General features: G+C 46.7%; 1 protein-coding gene across 1 annotated transcript; it reads left to right on the top strand.

Annotated features, from left to right (window-relative positions):
- Positions 1-320: 320 nt before the first annotated feature.
- LOC139763216 (fatty acid-binding protein-like) lies at positions 321-20667 on the top strand. Its single transcript, XM_071689009.1, has 5 exons — positions 321-474; positions 10751-10828; positions 17092-17261; positions 17619-17720; positions 19354-20667. The coding sequence occupies exons 2-5, from the start codon at positions 10759-10761 to the stop codon at positions 19408-19410; spliced, it is 399 nt and encodes a 132-aa protein (XP_071545110.1). The 5' UTR covers positions 321-474; positions 10751-10758; the 3' UTR covers positions 19411-20667.
- Positions 20668-22653: the final 1986 nt, after the last annotated feature.

Here is a 22653-nt window from a genome sequence, read left to right as displayed (position 1 = left end):
GGCGATGACTTCACAGAAAATGTTGGGGGAGCAAAAAAAAAAATAATTGTTTTGTGAGATCGAAGCAATGTGAAACAGCGAGCACGTCAGAGAAAATCTTGAACTTGTGTGTGTGCAGGGAAGGTCGGCTCGGCTGCCGTGTTACGAGGTAACAATACTACCAGCACGATATTTGTCACGTTATTTTTTTTTTTCACATGACACGTGTGACATAACTTTCACTCGAGCGTATTCAGAAATGTTATGTAAGGCAGATGAACGAATGCGAGGCGACTGAAACACTGAAGTTGGTAAATATAATGAAAATAAAACGCCGGTGGCGTGGAGTTGCTAGCATCTACGAGGGTCGCTCTTGGCAGTGTTGAAGGGAGATCGTGGTTGGGTCGTAAGTTGTCTTCTATAATCTTGCAGCGACCACCTCCTACTGGACCACGGCGTGCCAGGCTCTTCTCTGTCGTGAGGTCACATTTAAAGGTCAGTAGACGCAGATGTTGCAAAAGCCTACAAAGCAAGAGCTTGACTTAAAGGTAACGAACGAGGTATTTGTTGTTGCTGATCAGTCTTGGACGTTTACGTATTATTGGCTTGTCTGTTACAAAAATTTCCTGACCTAATTTCATAGTTATATTTTTGATCAATGATTATTTTTTCTAATAATACATGATTTACGGGCCACTGTGTATCTACATAATTTTCTTCTACCAGTAATAGTCAATCAGACGGATACTTATTGAAATGTTCATCTATGGAAGCATCATAGCAAGGTTAGGGGTCAGAGTTCTGAGGTTTAAATTTTCATGTATGAGACATTCATTGGCCATCACATGTCAGTTGGGTTGTGTGTATTTTTTCTCGAGTACGCAAGGATCAATATTAAGGCAGAACTATTTAAAGAGTATTTATGAAAGCGTATGTATATAATTTTTTGATCATCAAATCAAAGGTTTTGCAAATGTGAGGTCATAGAATTTTCTGTAACTTTCTGTTTCTCCACACAGTTGCTTATGCCTCACTGAAAACTGAGTTATGCTTCACTGAAAACTGAGACACGAGGAAAGAGTTAAAGTCAAGGAAATATTCACCTCGGTGAAGTTGAATTGTTATGGATTTTCAGATCTGAGAACGAACCTGATGTAAATATTTTATAAGCACGCGTTTCGTTTGTTGACACACATGTGCATGGGGTCTAAGTGAACCAGCGATTGAAGAAAGATCCGAGTTCAGTGTTCTTGTTACTTTTTATTGCGTAGCTCATTGGCAAAGAAATTTGTCACCCTTACAACCTCCTCCCCCCAAAACAATAAAATTTCTGACGAATATTTATGAAAATACAAGAGGCGCTAGCTCGGCCACTTTGCCACCCATGTTACTCGAGAAATACAATGTCTAACAAGATCCTCTTTATAGTCATCGTTCCATACATATTTTACCGAAAGCAAGTGTTGAGCAGTATGTAATGTTAGTAATATTGTCAAGTTTGATCGTAAAATCCTCAGCAAACAGTAACTGGTTAACAAACTTGGTTATTAAATGCTCTGAAACAGTTCGCACTCGACTCTGAGAAATACTTCTTAAAAGTTCTATCCTAATTCTCTGCGAAAAGTTTCCGCTCCGTATCATGGGCTGCTGGAGGAAATATTTTTTTAGGGGCAACTCAAAGGAGTATTTTTCCCACCAAGGTATATGGCTAGATATGAAGCCAGTCGTGCATAGAGTAATTGATGGAAAAATAAACTTTTGTGCTAATCAAGAGACCGATCAACGAGTTTTACGTCTTGTTGCTCAATGTTTCTTTTCTTTATTGTTTGTCGTTTTCCTCTCTCTTTACCAGTAATGCTCGGTGGCGTAGGATCTTGATATCGTTTTAAACAAATAAGATAATCATATATATCAAAGAAACATCACAGTATATTCTTGTCCACGACTTGGTTTTCTTATTTGATGTGGTTCAACGAGGCTTACAACTTGTTAGAAGCTGTCTGGAGGAAGCGTTGCCAAAAAAGAAAAATATTTTGGTCCTTAAAATGCTGGCATTTGCTTCTATTGAACAGGTCCAGAGCCTTATACTCCAATTGTTGCTGTTATTAAGGATGACTTTGTGAAAAACCTCTGCGAGTTCATGGGGACTTTACCTACCTTTCGGTAAATGTCTGACGCCAAATAGCCACTTCCATTTCGGAAAGTGGATCAATCGGAAATGCATTATGATCAAGTAAAGAAAATGTTAGCACGTATCTTAGTTATATCAATAACAAATGCCACTAGATACATGTAATTTAGTATTATAAATCAGAAAGTTAAACATTAATTAATGCATGAATCGGAAAGTAAAATGTAGTAAATTAATGGAAAATTCGAAAATCACGCCAGACTTTTTTGTCGCACACAAAAGAGTTTATATAGTGATATGGGTTACGTGATGTCATAAACCTTGACATCCACTGCATGATATGAGCGACCCACTACTGTACTGGCACTGGCCCAGCGGATACCGTACAAGCAGACATTAATACACTTAACCAGGAGAACAAAGCTGGTCTTCTGAACGCTTAGTCTGCAGCTGGCACGAAGCTGGCCCTCCGAGGACTTGATGAACAGCAGAACAATGTTGGTCGACCATAGAACACACAGTCGTATGGGTAGCCTAGCGTGGATGAACAGCAGAACAAAGTTGGTCGACCATAGAACACACGGTCGTATGGGTAGCCTAGCGTGGATGAACAGCTGAACCAAGTTGGTTGACCATAGAACACACGGTCAATATGGGTAGCCTAGCGTGGATGAACAGCTGAACCAAGTTCGTCGACCATAGAACACACGGTCATTATGGGTAGCCTAGCCTGGATGCAAATTGTACCGAGTTCACTATTGATTGATAAAGGAAAGGTGACATGTTTATACACCGAGAGAGAAGTGGGGTTCACACTCATTATCCTTTTGTTTTAGATCATATTCCAAGCAGTCGGTTCAATGTATATAGTTGAGAGTGATCTGTACTAAGTCCATCACTTGGGGATAGTTCGTGTTCAGTAATGTTCTCTGTGCCCGATCGCGTTCGCAAATCATGTCCATTGACTAACAGGGAATTATTTTGGTCACGCTGATATAGTGATATTTTTAAATTAAAGTGTTGAATTAATTTTGGTCGGTAGAAAGAACATTTTTTTCTTTTCGTTTTAATAGAGATTTATTCATGAAAGATGAGTATAAAAGGGAAGGATAAGAGGTTGCGTCGAGTGTTGAAGTTTGAGAGCTAACAAAGGCAGCCAGCCCACCGTACCTCACTGTAGCCACTCTCCTGCCTCAGCCTCTCTCTCTCTCTCTCTCTCTCTCTCTCTCTCTCTCTCTCTCTCTCTCTCTCTCTCTCTCTCTCTCTTTGTATGTATCTATCTCTATCCATCTATCTATCTATCTATCTAACTATCTATCTATATATATATATATATATATATATATATATATATATATATATATATATATATATATATTAGATCAAACGACTCGTTCTTCATAACTTCTGATTTCCTTGTGGTGGGTGCTACGCACTGGTCTTACGTAATGGGAAAAAAACCGTTGTAAGTACTCATTAATTACTCTCATGCTGATAATGTATTCTACAGCTGTAGGCTGCTGTATGATAGTTACTTAGCAGAAGAAATAAACAAGGCAATTTGAATTGTTGTATTGAGGAACATGCTATCAATTTTCTAGAGTAAATCCACATGTGTTTGTTAGGATGCTGTAGGCTTAGGATAGGCCGGCCACTGGCAGAAGAATAGATATTTGAATAGATCTGAGATTAATGAGGAAGAGAGCAAGTGCAGGAAACGGTATTAAGTAAATACGTAATTTCGCTGCTGCTGAAGGTGAAGTAATGTTTTGGTAGGCTGGCGTGTCTGGTTGTAGGACACGCTCCTAGAACGTGTGTTGTCTTGGGACATAATCCTGGAACGGACGATTTTAGGTCATGAGGTCTTAGGACGTATGGTCCTGCGACATACCACGCTTAGATTTGCGATCCTAGAACATGGCGTCCTTGGAATTGCGATCCTGAGACATAATGTCCTTGGAATTACGATCTTAGGACGTTCCGTCCTTAGAATTACTATCCTGGGACACAAGGTCTGAGGACGTACGGATCCTCTGCGTCTATGATATGGTGGCCAGCCTCCGACGTGGCTGACCACCACGGGGCGCGACTGTGGTACAAGGTGTGTTCACCCCCACCATCGCTGGAGGTCATTCTCTCCCTGCCCTCCGACATCACACGAAGTGTACAGAAGGTGGCTGTGTTGTGGTGTGTGTGTGTGTGTGTGTGTGTGTGTGTGTGTGTGTGTGTGTGTGTCTTACGGGCAAGCCCCAGGACACAAGCTTCTGTCACGAGCATTTCTGAAGCTACTACATCTCACGGGGGCTTGCCTGCTATCGGTACCCCATTCAAGGGTTTGATTGCAGAAACTACCCCCATACTTACTATGTTCATTATCGGTAAATCTTTATCCTTGCTGTAGGTACACACTCGGTATGTCGTTAGTAGAACAGAAGCATTCCTGACCAGCGTCCATCATGAACAGATGTGTGTGTGTGTGTGTGTGTGTGTGTGTGTGTTAACAAACTAACTCCTTCCCGCTAGCGTAGTGATGGCATGGCAAGAGGATCGTAGTTCCTCGTGAATGAGGATAAACTTGGCCTCCACTTGACATTATCTGCGGCTGATATGCAAAATCGTCTCCCGCGGGTTGTGTCAGGTAGCGAATCCCAGATGAGTCTTCTCTTCTTCTTATGAGACGTGGGTTAGTGTGTCTCGTCATGTTTTATAATGGAGTCGAGGAGCTCACGTCCGCCAGAAATAAGAAGATAAAAAAAGATATATTTAATCTTACACAAGGACGACTTCACGATGTGGCCTTGTGTATTGACGTGGCAGCGTTGTGCCTGCTGTTAAGTGAATAGGCTGTGCGTCAGGTGGGGTGGAGGAGTCTGGCCTGGCTGATCACACAGCATGACAACTCGCCCAGGGTGAGGAGCTGTGGCTGAATGGTCATTTCCGGAGAGATGGGACGAAGAAGAGTCTGTGTATCACACACCTCGCCAAGGTATACAAGGCTTCGGGTGTGTGAGCGTGGCCCTCCTCTGTACTTCGTGCACGTTCACCTCACACCCACATGTTGCTCATCACTATGCCCGGTCTGTCAGGACGGTTTGTCAAAATCCGTCGTAGTGTGAGCCTGCACCACGGCCAAGTCTGATGGATCTAAGTTCGTGGGCCACGCCAGACTTAGTCAATATAATCAAATGACTTTAACGCGACTCCTGAGCCCCGGCACGTTCCCTGGGATTTGGTGAAGGGGGGAGTCACGAACCCCCTGAGGTGTGACGAAGAATTAAAAGCAATTGTGGTATCAGTTGTATCCCAGAGAACATAGAGGTTTTGGAGGTATTTAATTTTTATTGAACCCGTAGATTATAGAAATATGTACGTTTCTTTTTTTCCTTTCAAGTGACCGAGAGAGTTAGAATGATTGTGAAATTATAATGAATTATTATTATTATTATTATTATTATTATGTGTATTGTATATTGTATAGCTCAACCCCAAACATTTCATGAATACCCTCCTCAGTCTGGTTCGTTCCATATGGTGCGTCCGACAGCCTGGAGAGGTTCCCAGGGAACGTTGCAGTGTTTACACGGAGTGTTGATTCACAAGGTAAACATAGGAGGGAAAGGAAGCACCTCCCACACACACACACACACACACACACACACACACACACACACACACACACTCACACACACACACAGTCCCTGGCCCGCCCGCCCAACTTGGTACCGACTTGTATACAGTGTAGACCACACTCCCTCGCTTTCATCCACCACTTATATCTCTCTCTCTCCCTCCATCACCGTATCCACCTGTCTCTTCTTCACGACTGTTTTCTTAATGATTTATACTCTCCAGGTCAACACCTGAGCCCCACCCCCACACCCCCTTCTGTGTCAAGACACTTCAGCAGCCGCTCCACATCCCATCACCAGCACGCACGACTGGCTCCCTCCCTCCCTCCGTACAAACATATCTCGTTCTTTCGTCTACCTCCCACCATCTCCTCCTTCAGCCTTCCCCGTGTTGCCACCCTGTCTACGGTCAACGCGAAGGAGAGAGGAAGACGCTGTTCCTTTTTTTTTTTTTTTTTCCCGTAGCCGTGAATAATGTCAAGGAGGTTATCACAGCTGACGCCATACGGTAAATTAAGACAGAATGCGATTATCACATGAATATTTTATATCGATCCTCATCTAGAGGGGGGTTACGTAACTAAGTGTCGGAGAGGTAGCGACCGAGCTTCCTCCCTGGGGCGACCTGCCTCACCCACCGACTCCCTCACCCCTGTACACTACACACACTCAGACGCGCGGGCTCCAGCCCTCATCACTGCGTCAAGTGTAGTTACCATTATGTTATCTAGCTCTGGGTAAAACGTCAGGCGAGCAGTCTTATGGCAGCTATAGAAGAACCAGAGTGATTCTCACTGGCCTGGGTAATCAATATATCAGGAGAAAGAAACACTTGATGGACACAAGGCGTATATATTTTTTTTCTACTGTGTTCTGAAGTAGATACCTGAGTGCGCGTGTCGTATTACCATTCGCCCCAGCTGAGCGTGGAGCCTACGTGTAGCATCAGTATTCATGCCCAGGTCCCCGTCATGAGTCGCATATTCTTACCTGAGGCTGGTGGCCACAGGGGCAGGAGCAAGTTACGTCATACGTGGTATCACAGTTCGAACTCGTACACGTCAATTGAGCTTCAGAAATATACCTTTGCGGATCATAGTAATCTGGTGATGGACGAGGGTGTAAGGATAAGGGTGAAATAAAAAACAAGGGCGTTAAGATGCGTAATGTTATGATCAACTAATTCATTTCGTCTTTTTCGTTTCATTAAAAAAAAAGTCGTCAAAATAAAGATTGAAGTTGCTAAGATGGAGATAAAAAGGTGAATAGATAAACATTGCCTTGACACGGTCACTCTACGTACACAATTACTGAAGAAGTAATTAGGTATATTAGGTATGGATTAATTAAGGCGATGGCGTTCTTTTCTCCTACTTCTTAGTACTCTTGTGTGATGGAGGAGGCTACTCCATCATAACAGACAATTCATCACTGCCCCTCAGTATCTTCCATACTACTTCCATATTCCTGGCAGACCATCATCATGACTTCCCAGACCAGTTATCACACTTTACCCTCGACCAGAATGATAGACCAGTTATCACACTTTACCCTCGACCAAAATAGACCAGTTATCACACTTTACCCTCGACCAAAATGATAGAGCAGTTATCACACTTTACCCTCGACCAAAATGATAGAGCAGTTATCACACTTTACCCTCGACCAAAATGATAGACCAGTTATCACACTTTACCCTCGACCAAAATGATATGTTTCCCCGACACCATCACTCGGTCCTCGAGCCATCATCCATGCCCTAACCATTCAAAAGTCATTCCTCATTATCCTTGCTGCCACTGTTCAGAAGACGTGATGACTGTGTACCGTGCCTCGAATTCCTTTAAATATCTCATGGCTGCCAAGATATACAGTCCACGCCTCATTGCATTATCAATTCGCTTCATGGGAGATATTCTGGGTATGTCATGATACGTGTAGAATCATGAACAGCGAGGGGGGTTGTTCTTATTCTTAATTCAGTACGAGGTGCTTGAGGCTGGGTGGGGTGCGCCGTATTCAACGCTCGTTGTGAAATATCTAAGTTTATGCTGTAATATCTTTTGTTTACTTTTCATATCATCGTCGATGTTGTTATGAAAAACCTATATTGGTGTTGGACTGTAGTGAAGTTTTGTAACGTGGTCATTCAAAAAAACAAAATCCACATTTTTATGTATTTATATATTTTTCTTTTTGTTTTCCACTCCTGAGAATCGGCTGAGCTTAGTAAAGTTTTGCTGGACGAAGAACAACAGAAAACGGTGACCTATTATAATATCGCGGGCGTCAAGTCTCCTCCACTGGACTTATCAGTCGACCTGTTACGAAAATCGTCCCCGCAAATTGTAGAAATATTTTGTAATGATACGTGTAATATACACTCTAATACGATGTGTAAGGACGGTACAACTTACGATATAACAGCACTGGTGTCAGGCTAATGTAGTGTTATATTCTGTTATTGGTAGAGAGAAAATGTAAAAAAAAAAAAAAAGTACTTGAATGAATATCACATCCGTATATCTATAATGTAAAAGTTTAAATGTAAAGGAAAGGGGAATATGAGACCGAACTGAAAGAATTTAGAAAAAAGCATAAAATGATTCGAAAGAGACTCGATCTTGAGTAGTTGGGTGAAGCCGATAGATTGTTATTATTCTTGGCAGATCAGATGACGGTGATAGGGGCAGGTGTCTGCATGTGGCGCTGGCCGCTGTTCCCTGAGCCTGGTGACGGATGTACTGCAGTACATACCATTACCTCGCATCATGAGGGATCTGTCATGTCGTGTACACCGCTCGCCACCAAATTCTCCCGCTGTCGCCAAGGAAAGTTCGCGAGTACTCGAGACTCTCATTTGTGTTTGAAGGCGTGACGGACAGACCCTCTCTGTCGATGTGTACAGCTGCAATTACCGTGCACCTCGAAGTCTCTCGCTGGTGCCACAGTAGATGGCGACCTCCTCCTCCCTCCCCAGGCTGTGGTGGGGACACTGGCAGTATATAACCAGTTAAAGTTAATGAAAAAAGCGCCGAGGCATCAGTCACATACCCCCGCCGCCACCGACCATTACCAAAAGGAAGGTGGTTATGTTCAAGCTGTGTGTGAGTGGGTCATATCACCCGCCTCGCTGGGTGAACTTCTTCAAGACCTTGTGCCACGCGAAGGCCAGTTGAAAGCACTGTGAATCTCAGCGTTCGTTTGAACTACTGTTCTGTCCTGTTCTGTGGAGTGTGTGTGTGTGTGTGTGTGTGTGTGCGCGTGTGTGCGCGCGAGCGCGTCACCCTTGGTTTGAGGGAAGAACAATTTTGCGGTTGGGAAGATTGTCTCATTCCTTGTCCAGTTGAAAGGCTTGTTTATAGAGCATAGGGGATAAAGAGGATGAAAAAAGATAAAGAGAAAAAATAGAGCGAGTGAAGTGAGTGAAGTTTGCGGTTACAGAATATTAATGTGTGTGTGTGTGTGTGAGAGAGAGAGAGAGAGAGAGAGAGAGAGAGAGAGAGAGAGAGAGAGAGAGAGAGAGAGAGAGAGACGCTGTGTATGCAGTTGGTGTTGGGCAGGAGTGGCGTGCCTGCTGACCAGGGGCGAGCCAACACACCCACCCCACAGCATACAATACTTTTGGTCGCTGCTTCACCTGTCCAGCCAGCCTGGCCCCCCTGGCTGCACCCATCACGTGACTAACCTGCTAAACACACAGCAATTACATACGGAATGCCAGAGCTAATTATCCTCCGATTCATTAAGAGTTCTAAACAACCCGGGGTTTATGATCTCGTGTGACTGCAGTTGGGCTTGGCTTGTCTTACAGTAAGGGCGGAAGGAAAGGCATGTTCGCGCGGTAACAATACACCATAGTTGTCGCTTATGAAGTGTTTATATATTTTTTTTATGACTGTTCAATATTTGTTTACTCAGTTCTCTCTCGTGCTGAAATTTTCCTGAGAATTGTTGATGTGCGACGCTTATATTGTTACCGACCCCCGTCGTGTCATAAGGACACACACCCACCACCCTCAAAAAAAAAAAGACGATCTACCTTGAACTTAATTGATATTGAATTATGTTCTGAAAAGTCGTAGATGTCCTTGTAGCAAGTAGTCGTGAGTGTAGTCATGTAGAGAGTGTAGTCATGTAGTGAGTGTGGTCATGTAGTGATTGTAGTCATGTAGTGAGTGTAGTCATGTAGAGAGTGTAGTCATGTAGTGAGTGTGGTCATGTAGTGATTGTAGTCATGTAGCGAGTGTAGTCATGTAGTGAGTGTGGTCATGTGGCGAGTGTAGTCATGTAGCGAGTGTAGTCATGTAGTGAGTGTAGTCATGTAGTGAGTGTAGTCATGTAGCGAGTGTAATCATGTAGTGAGTTTAGTCATGTAGCCAGTGTAATCATGTAGCGAGTGTAGTCATGTAGTGAGTGTATAGAAAATGTATTGACAAAGCAGCCTTGGCTTTGCGCTTGATCGTGTATATGCCCAGCCAAGGGGTCAGCACTTCTACCTGGTCCTCGGAAATGATAACCTCGCAGACCACTGTACTCCTTTTGGGATTACCCAGCTCACTGACATCGCCTCTTGGGTTAGCTTTGGTCAGGTCAAAGGTCAGGACAGCCACGTCCCATACTCATTTTTTTCTCTTTTATTTCTGGACGACGTGAAGAGCCTGGTGGATTTGACCTGTGACCCGCTCCTAGGGAACCTACCATTATTAACGTGTCACTCGACTGGGGCAAGATGGACATCTTTGGTGATAACCTCCTGTATTATCACGCCCAGCTCTGCTTCAGCCTCCTGTATTATCACCCCCAGTCATCGTCAGGGTCCTTGTATTAGTAGTGTACCATGTTATCATCACCCGTCCTCTCTCCATGTCCTCTCCGTCATCCGAAGCATCTATTCTGATAACTGCGTTATCTTCCCGGGTATTTGCTGACCTGTGTGTATTGATAACCTCTGGCGTTACTGATGACGACACTGGACACCTCCCTCACTAACTAGTCTTATCCCCGGCAGGAGGCGGCATGGTGCAGTTCGAGGGACGTTACCAACACGAGAGATCCGAGAACTTCGACGAGTTCCTGAAGGCTATCGGTGAGTGCACGTCAACCTCCTGTAGGTGCAGGCGCGTCGTCTCTTGCGTTATCTTGCGATTGACTGAGTTCCTGAAGGCTATATCGGTGAGTGCACGTCAACCTCCTGTAGGTGCAGGCGCGTCGTCTCTCGCGTTATCTTGCGATTGACTGAGTTCCTGAAGGCTATATCGGTGAGTGCACGTCAACCTCCTGTAGGTGCAGGCGCATCTCATGCGTTATCTTGCGATTGACTCAGGTCGGTGGTGTATATAAGGTAAGACGGGCTGTAAAACTGGAGTCGGAACACCCTATGACTATGCCTGTAATTACGTCGTCAGGGTGAGGGTCCTACTGTGTCTCCCCGTGGAGTGGAAGGCGGTCCTGGTACCACCCTCTTACATTCAGGTGAACGAAATGGGAACACTAGATATATGTGGAGGCGTCTGAGGTCAGCTTCAGGTCAGGTCAGGTCAGCAGTTGAACTTTGTTTCTCAGGTCGTGGCGGAGGCGCTGGTTACTGAAGGACGGACGAAGCGACGACAGATTCAATACGTCGGGTGCTACAGGTTTGATACAGCTGTCAGGTGTCTTGTAGATTTTGACACTCGTCAGGTTTTTAGATTGAAGACACTTGTCAGGTGTTGTAGGTTGAACACACACTCGTCAGGCGTCGTAGGTTGAACACACTCGTCAGGTCTCGTAGATTGAAGACACTCGTCAGGTGTCGTAGGTTGAAGACACTCGTCATATGTCGTAGGTTGAACAGACACTCGTCAGGTGTCGTAGGTTGAAGACACTCGCCAGGTGTCGTAGGTTGAAGACACTCGTCATATGTCGTAGGTTGAACAGACACTCGTCAGGTGTCGTAGGTTGAACACACTCGACAGGTGTCGTAGATTTCCTTGTCTGTTGGAAGGATTGGGTAGCAGGGCATCAAGTCTGCCCCAGGGAGGTGGGCTTCCCCTGCCCATAGCCAGCCCTGACCCCAGGTGTACGTCTCCAAGCGCTCAGGTCCACCCCATGTAGATGGGAAATGGAGAGACGGGTAGATAGACAGACGATAGATAGGTAAGACGACGAAGTAGATTAGCATGAAAATATTCGCTATTGATCTTATGTATAGATGAACCCGCTGCTGAGACCCCTTCTAGTATATTCATCACAGATCTTAATGACGACCATCCCTTACGTAAGATTATTATTATTATTTCGTAATTATGAAAATAATTAAGGTTTATGGAACTAAGAATCAGTGAGTGTCACAGTCACTGAACTGCTGGAATCGGTTTAAAGGACCAGGATAACTCAGACGGTGTCAACCAACGAGTACACTTACCTTCGAACGTGTGAGATGATTACCATAGCTGTGCTTTGTGATTACTATTTGTGATTACTATTGGTGTGTTACGGGGGAGATAGTCTTACACTCGTGTTGCCCCGTCTCTTAACCTTGTATAGATGCCATGTCTTTACCCTGAGATACACACACACACACACACACACACACACACACACACACACACACACACACACACACACACTTGCCTAAGCCAGGTACCCATTTATCGACCATCCCCAGAGGAGGATGAAGACCAGGGTTGGGGTTTGGGCCGACTGCTGCTCCCAGGATTCGAACCCATGCCGGCCCGGGGTCCCACTCACGGTCATTAACGCTAACTACTTCACCATTGTGGCCCGTGTGTCTGTGTGTGTGTGTGTGTGTGTGTGTGTGTGTGTGTGTGTGAAGTTCATGGGTGTCGTCCATACACACCTCACGTCTGCCAGAAAGAAGCTTTATGCATAAACCAGTGTGTGAGGCTGGTGCATCTGGTGACGTCCCCAAGACAGAGGCGGACAGTGCTATCCCCCACCCCCCAACTGCAGTGGGACAACATTCTGTATATGATTGTGGAGGCCACATCCTCACCTCCCTCTGTGTGTGTGTGTGTGTGTGTGTGTGTGCTCGGGCAGTACGTGGTTAGTGATGCCCGTGTGAAGGGCATTTGTATTGATGAGTGTGGCTGCGTGCTGACATGTGCCCACGAGTACATTATGTATACATGACTGTGTAAACCTCGTGTGGATACTTCTGATGTATAACTGTGTCTTACTTCAGACAGTTTGTCTGTATTTAGGACGTTAACTCCCTCCATCAGGTCCCAAGGTGAGGTCGTGCTTAGCCGACCTGTGGTGCCCTCGCGGTCAGGGTCAGGGTTCCAGTCGTGTTAGGGTGAGACTTGATTCAGAGGGGGAAAAACACCTTCCCTCACAATGTGCCTGAAGAGGTGTGATTGCTTGACTGTCTTGTTTCCATCTGTGGTGGTGGGTGGGGAGGAGCCTCCTGCTTGACTGTCTTGTGTCCATCTGTAGTGGTGGGTGGGGAGGAGCCTCCTGCTTGACGTGTCTTGTGTCCATCTGTAGTGGTGGGTAGGGGAGGAGCCTCCTGCTTGACTGTCTTGTGTCCATCTGTAGTGGTTTGTGGGGGAGGAGCCTCCTGCTTGACTGTCTTGTGTCCATCTGTAGTGGTTTGTGGGGGAGGAGCCTCCTGCTTGACTGTCTTGTGTCCATCAACAGTGGTGGGTCGGGGAGGAGCCTCCTGCTTGACTGTCTTGTGTCCATCTGTAGTGGTGGGTGGGGGAGGAGCCTCCTGCTTGACTGTCTTGTGTCCATCTGTAGTGGTGGGTCGGGGAGGAGCCTCCTGCTTGACTGTCTTGTGTCCATCTGTAGTGGTGGGTGGGGGAGGAGCCTCCTGCTTGACTGTCTTGTGTCCATCTGTAGTGGTGGGTGGGGGAGGAGCCTCCTGCTTGACGTGTCTTGTGTCCATCTGTAGTGGTGGGTGGGGAGGAGCCTCCTGCTTGACGTGTCTTGTGTCCATCTACAGTGGTCGGTGGGGGAGGAGCCTCCTGCTTTTCGTATGAGACTAGAGCCATATTGCGTTGGAGACACTGTAGCCATACCACGTTGGAGGCACCACTTCTCTCTCTCTCTCTACCGAAGGATGTAATTTGTGCATAGATTGGCAATCTCCGAAGTTGCGTATCCAACAGACAACCCGCCATACACTTGAGTCAAACCTGACCCGAACATCTGTACACAATTACCATTGTGTCTTCTCCAGTGTGCCTTCCCCTAGCCAACCCCTGCCTCTCTGCCCTCCTAACACCTCACTGAGACACAAGAACCTCAGATATTATTGTAATATGCAGTGTGGTGCGCCACGCGCGAACCTTGCATAATGACAAAATCATGTCAGACACACTTGTGAATACCCCAGCGTATAACCTTGTCACACACCATCAGGTCTTCTGTTGGCTGGCTTTCCCATGTACCGCGAATGACAATATGTCCTGTCGACTCCAGCCGACTTGTGATTGCCTGCAGCCACATCTGTTCGGAACTGTTATGTAATTGTTGGGATCTTTTCAGTAATTACTGTGATCCAGTAGTATGTGGGGGGACAAGTCCACGCCCACACCTGCCCACCACCAGTGTGTGGGGAGGCAAGTCCACGCCCACACCAGCTCCCTGCGAGTGTGTGGGTCGCCTATGGGGCTTCTACGGCCATGCTCGGGGTATGTACACTACATTACCCCATAAGGGAAGGCCATTTTCTTTTTTTTTCTTTGTATTTCGTCAAAACCCCGACAGCGACGTCGCCTTTTGAGCATCGACGGTACGATCCTCCGGTGTGATTGCCCGGCCCTCGGTGTAGCTCTCTGAGGATCACATCGAAGATCCAAGCCATCAGGACGCGAGGGGCCGTATCGTCGTGTTCAAGGGGAGGAGGAGGCATGGCCAATCCTGCCGAAGGATGGAGCCATCTCACTCGAGGGTCGAACCGTCGTGGTCGAGCAGTTAACACGGATCGAACCAAGACTGTGCGTGACGTGGGTGGATTGTCCCGCCACACTATAGCACAAACAGGTCCACTCCCTCGTGGGAATCAGCCCATCGTAACGATATCGTTGATTAACTTCGTGTCACAATTACTGAGGGCCGATGTTGAAATCAATTGGGCGGGAAGCGTGTCCATCATCCGTGGGAGGTAGCTTTCGTCTGTGAAACTAAATGTGGTCAGCTCTTAGAGGGGTCGGCGTTGACCACCACATCTCGGGGGTATGCCACAACCACGGGAAGAGAATACGGTGTGTAGTGTGTGTGTGTGTGTTGCTGAGTTATACGCCATTATAACGGGTTAATTATGCGTGTTACTCTGAATGTTGATTCTCATTAGGATGTTAATGTGTGTCATAATAAACGTGCAGATGTATGATAACATGATTTCGCTCGTCTGGGCGTGACGAGTGTGTCATCAGTGTGGATGATACACCGAGCCGCGGGTGGGTGCGTGCTGTGGCCAAGATGCGATGGGCCATTTACACCGCGCCTGCAACGCCGTGGCTCGGGATGCGTGCGGGGTGGTACGTGCCGCCCCTGGGAGGCTGACGGAGACGTGCCCATCCACGGCAAGAGCCGACGTCACAAGTCATTAGGATGTTAATGTGTGTCATAATAAACGTGCAGATGTATGATAACATGATTTCGCTCGTCTGGGCGTGACGAGTGTGTCATCAGTGTGGATGATACACCGAGCCGCGGGTGGGTGCGTGCTGTGGCCAAGATGCGATGGGCCATTTACACCGCGCCTGCAACGCCGTGGCTCGGGATGCGTGCGGGGTGGTACGTGCCGCCCCTGGGAGGCTGACGGAGACGTGCCCATCCACGGCAAGAGCCGACGTCACAAGTCCTCCTCCTCCTCCCTCCCTCCCTTCCCGCCCCTGTACTGGTGGTGGTGGTGGTGTTGATGTGCTGACGCGCGCCCGGGCCCTCCGCGGTATTCAGTGACAGGCCTCTGTGCCGCAGGGAGAGCACGGACGCCACCAGACGTGCTTGGGACACACACACACACACACACACACACACACACACACACACACACACACACACACACACACACAATCCCTCAGGCAAAACTACACTCCCAGCTGATCCATCCCGCGGCCCATGGCTGCCTCTGGTTCACAATGCTCTCTCTCTCTCTCTCTCTCTCTCTCTCTCTCTCTCTCTCTCTCTCTCTCTCTCTCTCTCTCTCTCTCTCTCTCTCTCTCTCTCTCTCTCCGTCTTTGTATTAGCCTCATGCAGCTCTCATGACCATGGCCGTGCCATCGCCAGCTTTTCTGTGTACCAATGGATTTTCGTTCTGTTGTCTTACGGCATTATTACCAACTTGTCGCCAGCAGTCAGACCATCAGGGACCTGACTGGCAAGACGAATCTCTCACGCCTCATCTTCTTCAGTTAAACTTTCTCCTTGATCGTTTTGTCCGGAACCCGGGACGATGTGTGTGTGTGTGTGTGTGTGTGTGTGTGTGTGTGTGTGTGTGTGTGACGCTTGGATGTTATGTTACGTTGTTACGAATCTTCTCTGCCGGTAAGAGACTCGTCGTTGGCTGGCACACGGGTTCGATTCCACTCCTACCATTCTCACGTCACAAACTTGGATCATATTTCCGTATGTGTTGGGTGTAGTGCATAGCGGTACTGACCATGAATCCGCGCGGGCCGGCTCGAGGTCAAGCTAGCGTAGGTTCGAATCCCCGGGGCGCGGCAGTCGGCCCACACAACCCCATCCCTAGGTGTTCATCCTGCCGTCGAAGTCCGGTCGATAGATGAGTACATGGCTCGGGTTTGCTTGTGTGTACGTGAGTGTCGAGACACATAGGAAACAAAGACATGGTACATATTTACATTGAGAGACGGGGCAATACCAGCGCAAGCCTCTGTCCCCGTAACACGCACGTATGGTAATCCCACTACAACTACCTGCGTCATCACCCTAGTCGTCTTAGTTGTTGTTTATATCAACCCAGCCACCCTCCGTGAGACTGGCCTCCCGCCACCACATCCGGTGCGCCCGTGCCAGGTGAGCCACCCTTGTTGTGCGCCCGTGCCAGGTGAGCCACCCTTGTTGTGCGCCCGTGCCAGGTGAGCCACCCTTGTTGTGCGCTCGTGCCAGGTGAGCCACCCTTGTTGTGCGCCCGTGCTAGGTGAGCCACCCTTGTTGTGCGCTCGTGCCAGGTGAGCTACCTAGTTGTGCGCTCGTGCCAGATGAGCCACCCTTATTCCAAGTCCAGTTACGCCACCCTCTGCATCAGTCGTACCAGGTAAGCCACCCTCTGCTGACAACAGGTAACCAGACCTGCCTAACCAAAGCTCCGGGAGGTGTTTTGTGTCACTCAGGTCACTCTCCATCTCCTCCACCTCCTCCTCCCCTTTCCCTCAGGAGTGCCGCTGATCCCGCGGAAGCTGGTGCTGACGGCGAACCCGGTGGTGGAGGTCTTCCGGCAGGAGGAGCGCTGGGTCATCCGGATGAACACCCTCGTCCGGACCATCGAGTATAACTTCCTCCCGGGGGAGACCATAGAGACAGAGACCATGGGCGGCGTCGCGCAGGTGGGTGGGGGCTCGGGTGGTCTGCAGTGGGTAGGGGTGACACACACACACACACACACACACACACACACACACACGCACACACACACACACACACACACACACACACACACACACACACGCACACACCACACTGATACCAGATTACGAACATCGACACTAAAAAGAAAAAGAAAACCAAGAAAAAGAAATAAGACATATGTTTGATGAAAGAATGCTTTATAAACCAACTGATAGATACAAAGTGCACACGCCGACCATGTCTGCTATCTCCGCGTCCCAGAGAGAGAGAGAGAGAGAGAGAGAGAGAGAGGCAGGGCTTGGGTCAGCTACTGTGATGGTCACTTGTCTCCACAGAACGTCTTCATGATCGAGGAAGGTCGCATCACGCAGACGCAGACCTCCAGCAAGTACACGACGGAGGTGATCAGGGAGTTCACGGACGAGAGCCTAGTCATGGTGAGTCACGGACGACAGCCTAGTCATGGTGAGTCACGGATGACAGCCTAGTCATGGTGAGTCACGGATGAGAGCCTAGTCATGGTGAGTCACGGATGACAGCCTAGTCATGGTGAGTCACGGATGACAGCCTAGTCATGGTGAGTCACGGATGACAGCCTAGTCATGGTGAGTCACGGATGACATCCTAGTCATTGGTGAGTCACGGTTGACAGTCTAGTCATGGTGAGTCACGGGTGACAGCCTAGTCATGGTGAGTCACGGATGACATCCTAGTCATTGGTGAGTCACGGTTGACAGCCTAGTCATGGTGAGTCACGGTTGACAGCCTAGTCATGGTGAGTCACGGGTGACAGCCTAGTCATTGGTGAGTCACGGTTGACAGCCTAGTCATGGTGAGTCACGGGTGACAGCCTAGTCATTGGTGAGTCACGGGTGACAGCCTAGTCATGGTGAGTCACGGGTGACAGCCTAGTCATGGTGAGTCACGGGTGACAGCCTAGTCATTAGTGAGTCACGGATGACAGCCTAGTCATGGTGAGTCACGGGTGACAGCCTAGTCATGGTGAGTCACGGATGACATCCTAGTCATTGGTGAGTCACGGTTGACAGCCTAGTCATGGTGAGTCACGGGTGACAGCCTAGTCATGGTGAGTCACGGGTGACAGCCTAGTCATTGGTGAGTCACGGGTGACAGCCTAGTCATTAGTGAGTCACGGATGACAGCCTAGTCATGGTGAGTCACGGGTGACAGCCTAGTCATGGTGAGTCACGGGTGACAGCCTAGTCATTGGTGAGTCAAAGGCGACCCAATAGTCTTGGTGCCTTACCTGTCTCACGTCCTTACCCGCGCTGCACAAGTCCTTGTTAAGTTTCCAACTTCACTGCTCCATTGACGATAGACACTGGGGCAGCTGATCGCTGTATACATCTGTAACGATAGACAAAATGTCATGATATAATTTACGTTCTTGTGATATTATTCATCTTATCTACTGAGCAGGACGCTTGCAGAGTCCTTTTGTTGAGTCTTTATTTTTACTGAACATGAGTCCTATCCATGAGTCATTACACTCATCATAAGTCATCTTCCAGAGTCATTACACTCACCATGAGTTCTCATAATGAGTCATTACACTCACCATGAGTCCTCACAATGAGTCATTACACTCACCATGAGTCCTCATAATGAGTCATTACATCCACCATGAGTCCTCATAATGAGTCATTACACTCACCATGAGTCCTCATAATGAGTCATTACATCCACCATGAGTCCTCATGATGCGTCATTCCATCCACCATGAGTCCTCATAATGAGTCATTACACTCACCATGAGTCCTCATAATGAGTCATTACATCCACCATGAGTCCTCATGATGCGTCATTCCATCCACCATGAGTCCTCATAATGAGTCATTTCATCCACAATGAGTCCTCTTGATGAGTTAGTACACCCATCATGAGTCCTCTAAGATCATTGAGCCTGAAACTCACCATTTAGTCCTCTCCACGAGTCATTACACCCACCAACGAGTCATTACCCCCCACCAATGAGTCCCTCTTCCATGAGTCGCATCACTCAGCACGAGTCGTTTGGGATGAGTGACATGAGTGTGTTTCTCTTTGCAGACCATCACCCACGTCGAGTCGGGCACCGTCTGCCACCGGTACTTCAGGAGGCTCTAACGCACCACGACCTGCCCTCCGCCAGGTCCTCCCCCTCACCCACTAGGTTAAGACGCCCTTTGTCAGCCCGGTCTTGTGGTCGCCAGGACCGAAGCCCAGCAGTATTAAGACTCTGGTGTCCAGTTGTGCATTAGGCCTTTGACAGTGCACCTGTGTGGATGATATTATTATTATTATTATTATTATTATTATTATTATTATTATTATTATTATTATTATTGGTAGTGTTTGACGTATGGGCACGAGACGAGGTACCGTTTGAGATGACACATACTAGGCTGGTTCCGATATGAGAGAGAGAGAGAGAGAGAGAGAGAGACAGACAGAGAGAGAGAGAGACAGAGAGAGAGAGAGAGACAGACAGACAGACAGACAGACAGACAGACAGACAGAGACAGGCAGACAGACAGACAGAGAATGTTCCACGTGAAGAATCGTGACTTTCAAGAGGCAGGAAGTATATTTCTGTCAGTTATTTTCCGTCGATGTTTCACTGGGATATAGTCTAGACGGGTGGGGAAAGAGGTATGTCAAGCATACTTTCCCACGGGGTCGGAAATATATCGGCCGAGATGAGATTAAATTCCCAGCTGGAGATTAAAGACACTTGTCTGAAAAGAAGAGAAAAATATTCCTTATGATCTAAAACAATGAAGTATATATATATATATATATATATATATATATATATATATATATATATATATATATATATATATATATATGTACTTATTTTCCAGTCAGTAATGCCAATGAGGGAAGGTGTTTCCCATATATGATAACATACTCTCATCCAGGCCATGACAAGAGTTGGTAATGCTGTACAAGACCATGTAATGAGCTGTATCCTCTTTACTGTAAGTTCTGTTGTCATATTTACCTGAGGTTTATTTTATTTATCCACGATTTGGGTTAAAGGCGACTATAGTTAAGGTTCCCGGGTCGCCACCTTGCTTAATGAAGTGTGAGAAGATATTTTGTGGTTGATCGGGTCACACTTGGAGTATGCCATGTGACTCGACTGTCACCAATGACTCAGTGGCGTTACCAGTCACTTTTTGTCACACACACCAGTCACTTTATGTCTCCCACCATTTACTTTATAAGCAGTCATCCATATCAGCAACTCAAGGGTGGGCCGTTTTGATACCTGCTTCTTTCCCTACTCGTCGAAGCTCTGGAGCTCTTTACCCTCTCATGTCTTTCCCAATAACTATGACCTGGTACTCTTCAAAAGACAAGTTTTTCACTTTCTCAAAAATTCCCCGGTCTTTTCTTTTTCCGTTTCATAATTCTCTATATTTCAGTTAAGGCCCGGCCAAGATGTGGACTTTTGTCCGTGTCTGGAGCCTTTAGAATTATATATATATATATATATATATATATATATATATATATATATATATATATATATATATATATATATATATATATATATATATATATATATATCCTTGCTTTGTGTTTGTATGTGAACGTGAAACATTCCAAGCAACGTGTTTGGCCTTGGAGCTGCCGGAAGCCTTACACTGACCACTATGAAGACTTCCAAGTCGGGACTCAACAGCTCTTCCTGCGCGGGAGTCGACCATACACACACGCACATACAGTCATGACCACGGAACAGTTCATGACGCTTGCGTCACACACAGTAGGTCACTAGGATAAGAAACCTCTGGAGTGACAGACTGGGGTGTGTGTGTAATATATATATATATATATATATATATATATATATATATATATATATATATATATATATATATATATATATATATATATATATATATCTTTTTCTTTCATACTATTCGCCATTTCCCGCATTAGCGAGGTAGCGTTAAGAACAGAGGACTGGGCTTTAGAGGGAATATCCTCACCTGACCCCCTTCTCTGTTCCTTCTTTTGGAAAATTAAAAAAAAAAAAAAAAACGAGAGGGGAGGATTTCCAGCCACCCGCTCCCTCCCCTTTTAGTCGCCTTCTACGACACGCAGGGAATACGTGGGAAGTATTCTTTCTCCCCTATCCCCAGGGATAATATATATATATATATATATATATATATATATATATATATATATATATATATATATATATATATATATATATATATTTATATATATATTATGTTTGCAAAGGAACAGTCAATACACTCCACAAAATCTAAACCAATAAGATAAACCCAGCCAGGTTTATAACATCTCTAGTACCCAAAAACCTTTAAAAGTGTGTCAGGTTAGATGAAGCAGTTTTCCGATCGATGCAAGACTACTACCAACATCTGCCTATAAGAATATATTAATCAAGTCTAGTTAAACCTGTAAAATGCTCGGATCCCTTCGTAAGGGATTTACGGCGAATGGTGCCTTAGTATGCGTAATGAGAGGGGAATCTACAACCAATAACTATGGCTAGGTATAACTTGATGTCAGCACCTCGTCAGAGCTATGAGCTGACGTGAGTCAATGCCTACTTTAGTTACAGCTGAGGTCAGCATCGGCTGGAGCCACCTCAGTCGCCCCAGCGTGTACCTATGGGATGGTTTTCTCTGAGCCAGCAAGTGTCCTGCTGTTCATAATTAACGGCATTTAGCCAAGGGTATCAAGAACCTCCTTCAGGGAGACGTGACGACTCACTAATTTGGACGGCATGGAACGAAGGTGCGACCCTCGAGCACAACGGTACGGCCCGACCTTTGGCCGTACCGTTCACTGGTCAGGCCTGCGGGTCGGGTAGCCGTACCCAAGAATACCGTCGTTGTGCTCGAGTGTCGCATTCGTCGTGCTAAGGGCTTGGTAAGCTCCGTCTTATTCTGGGATGGGGCCTGAATCCTTGGCTGTCGCCTCACCAACAGGAGGGCGTCCATCACCTGTGCACACAGTTGCTCTGCTTATACCAAAGGTTGATTCGTCCTTGTATGGAGTACTGCTCTCCCATCTGGGTTGGTTCTAGCTCTGCATCCTTGCTTGATCAGAGTTGAGTAGAAAGTAGTCCGACCTTTATACTTTCCCAGGCTGACTCCCGAACTTGACCTTCTTTCCCTACGCAGCAGTGTTGGTTCACTTTCCTTCTTCTACAGGTATTATTCTGGATTTTGCTTCCGAGAACTGGCTGCTTGTGTGCTCCCAACACTAACTCGACCATGCAATACTCGGCAAGCTGCTGCGCCAATTAATTACTGTGTGGTCGTAGGCAACTCAAGGGTGGGCCGTTTTGATAACTGTTTCTCTCCCTACACCTCGAAG

This window comes from Panulirus ornatus, chromosome 46 (assembly GCF_036320965.1).
Source record: "Panulirus ornatus isolate Po-2019 chromosome 46, ASM3632096v1, whole genome shotgun sequence".
NCBI lineage: Eukaryota > Metazoa > Arthropoda > Malacostraca > Decapoda > Palinuridae > Panulirus > Panulirus ornatus.
This window is presented reverse-complemented; position numbering and strand designations above follow the sequence as displayed.

Excerpts from the sequence above, each read along its gene's own strand:
- LOC139763216 (XM_071689009.1), top strand. The coding sequence starts at position 10,759 with ATGGTGCAGTTCGAGGGACGTTACCAACACGAGAGATCCGAGAACTTC. Across the intron at positions 10,829-17,091 it reads CGAGTTCCTGAAGGCTATCG|GAGTGCCGCTGATCCCGCGG; the intron begins GTGAGTGCACGT and ends CCTTTCCCTCAG. Across the intron at positions 17,721-19,353 it reads CGGACGAGAGCCTAGTCATG|ACCATCACCCACGTCGAGTC; the intron begins GTGAGTCACGGA and ends TTCTCTTTGCAG.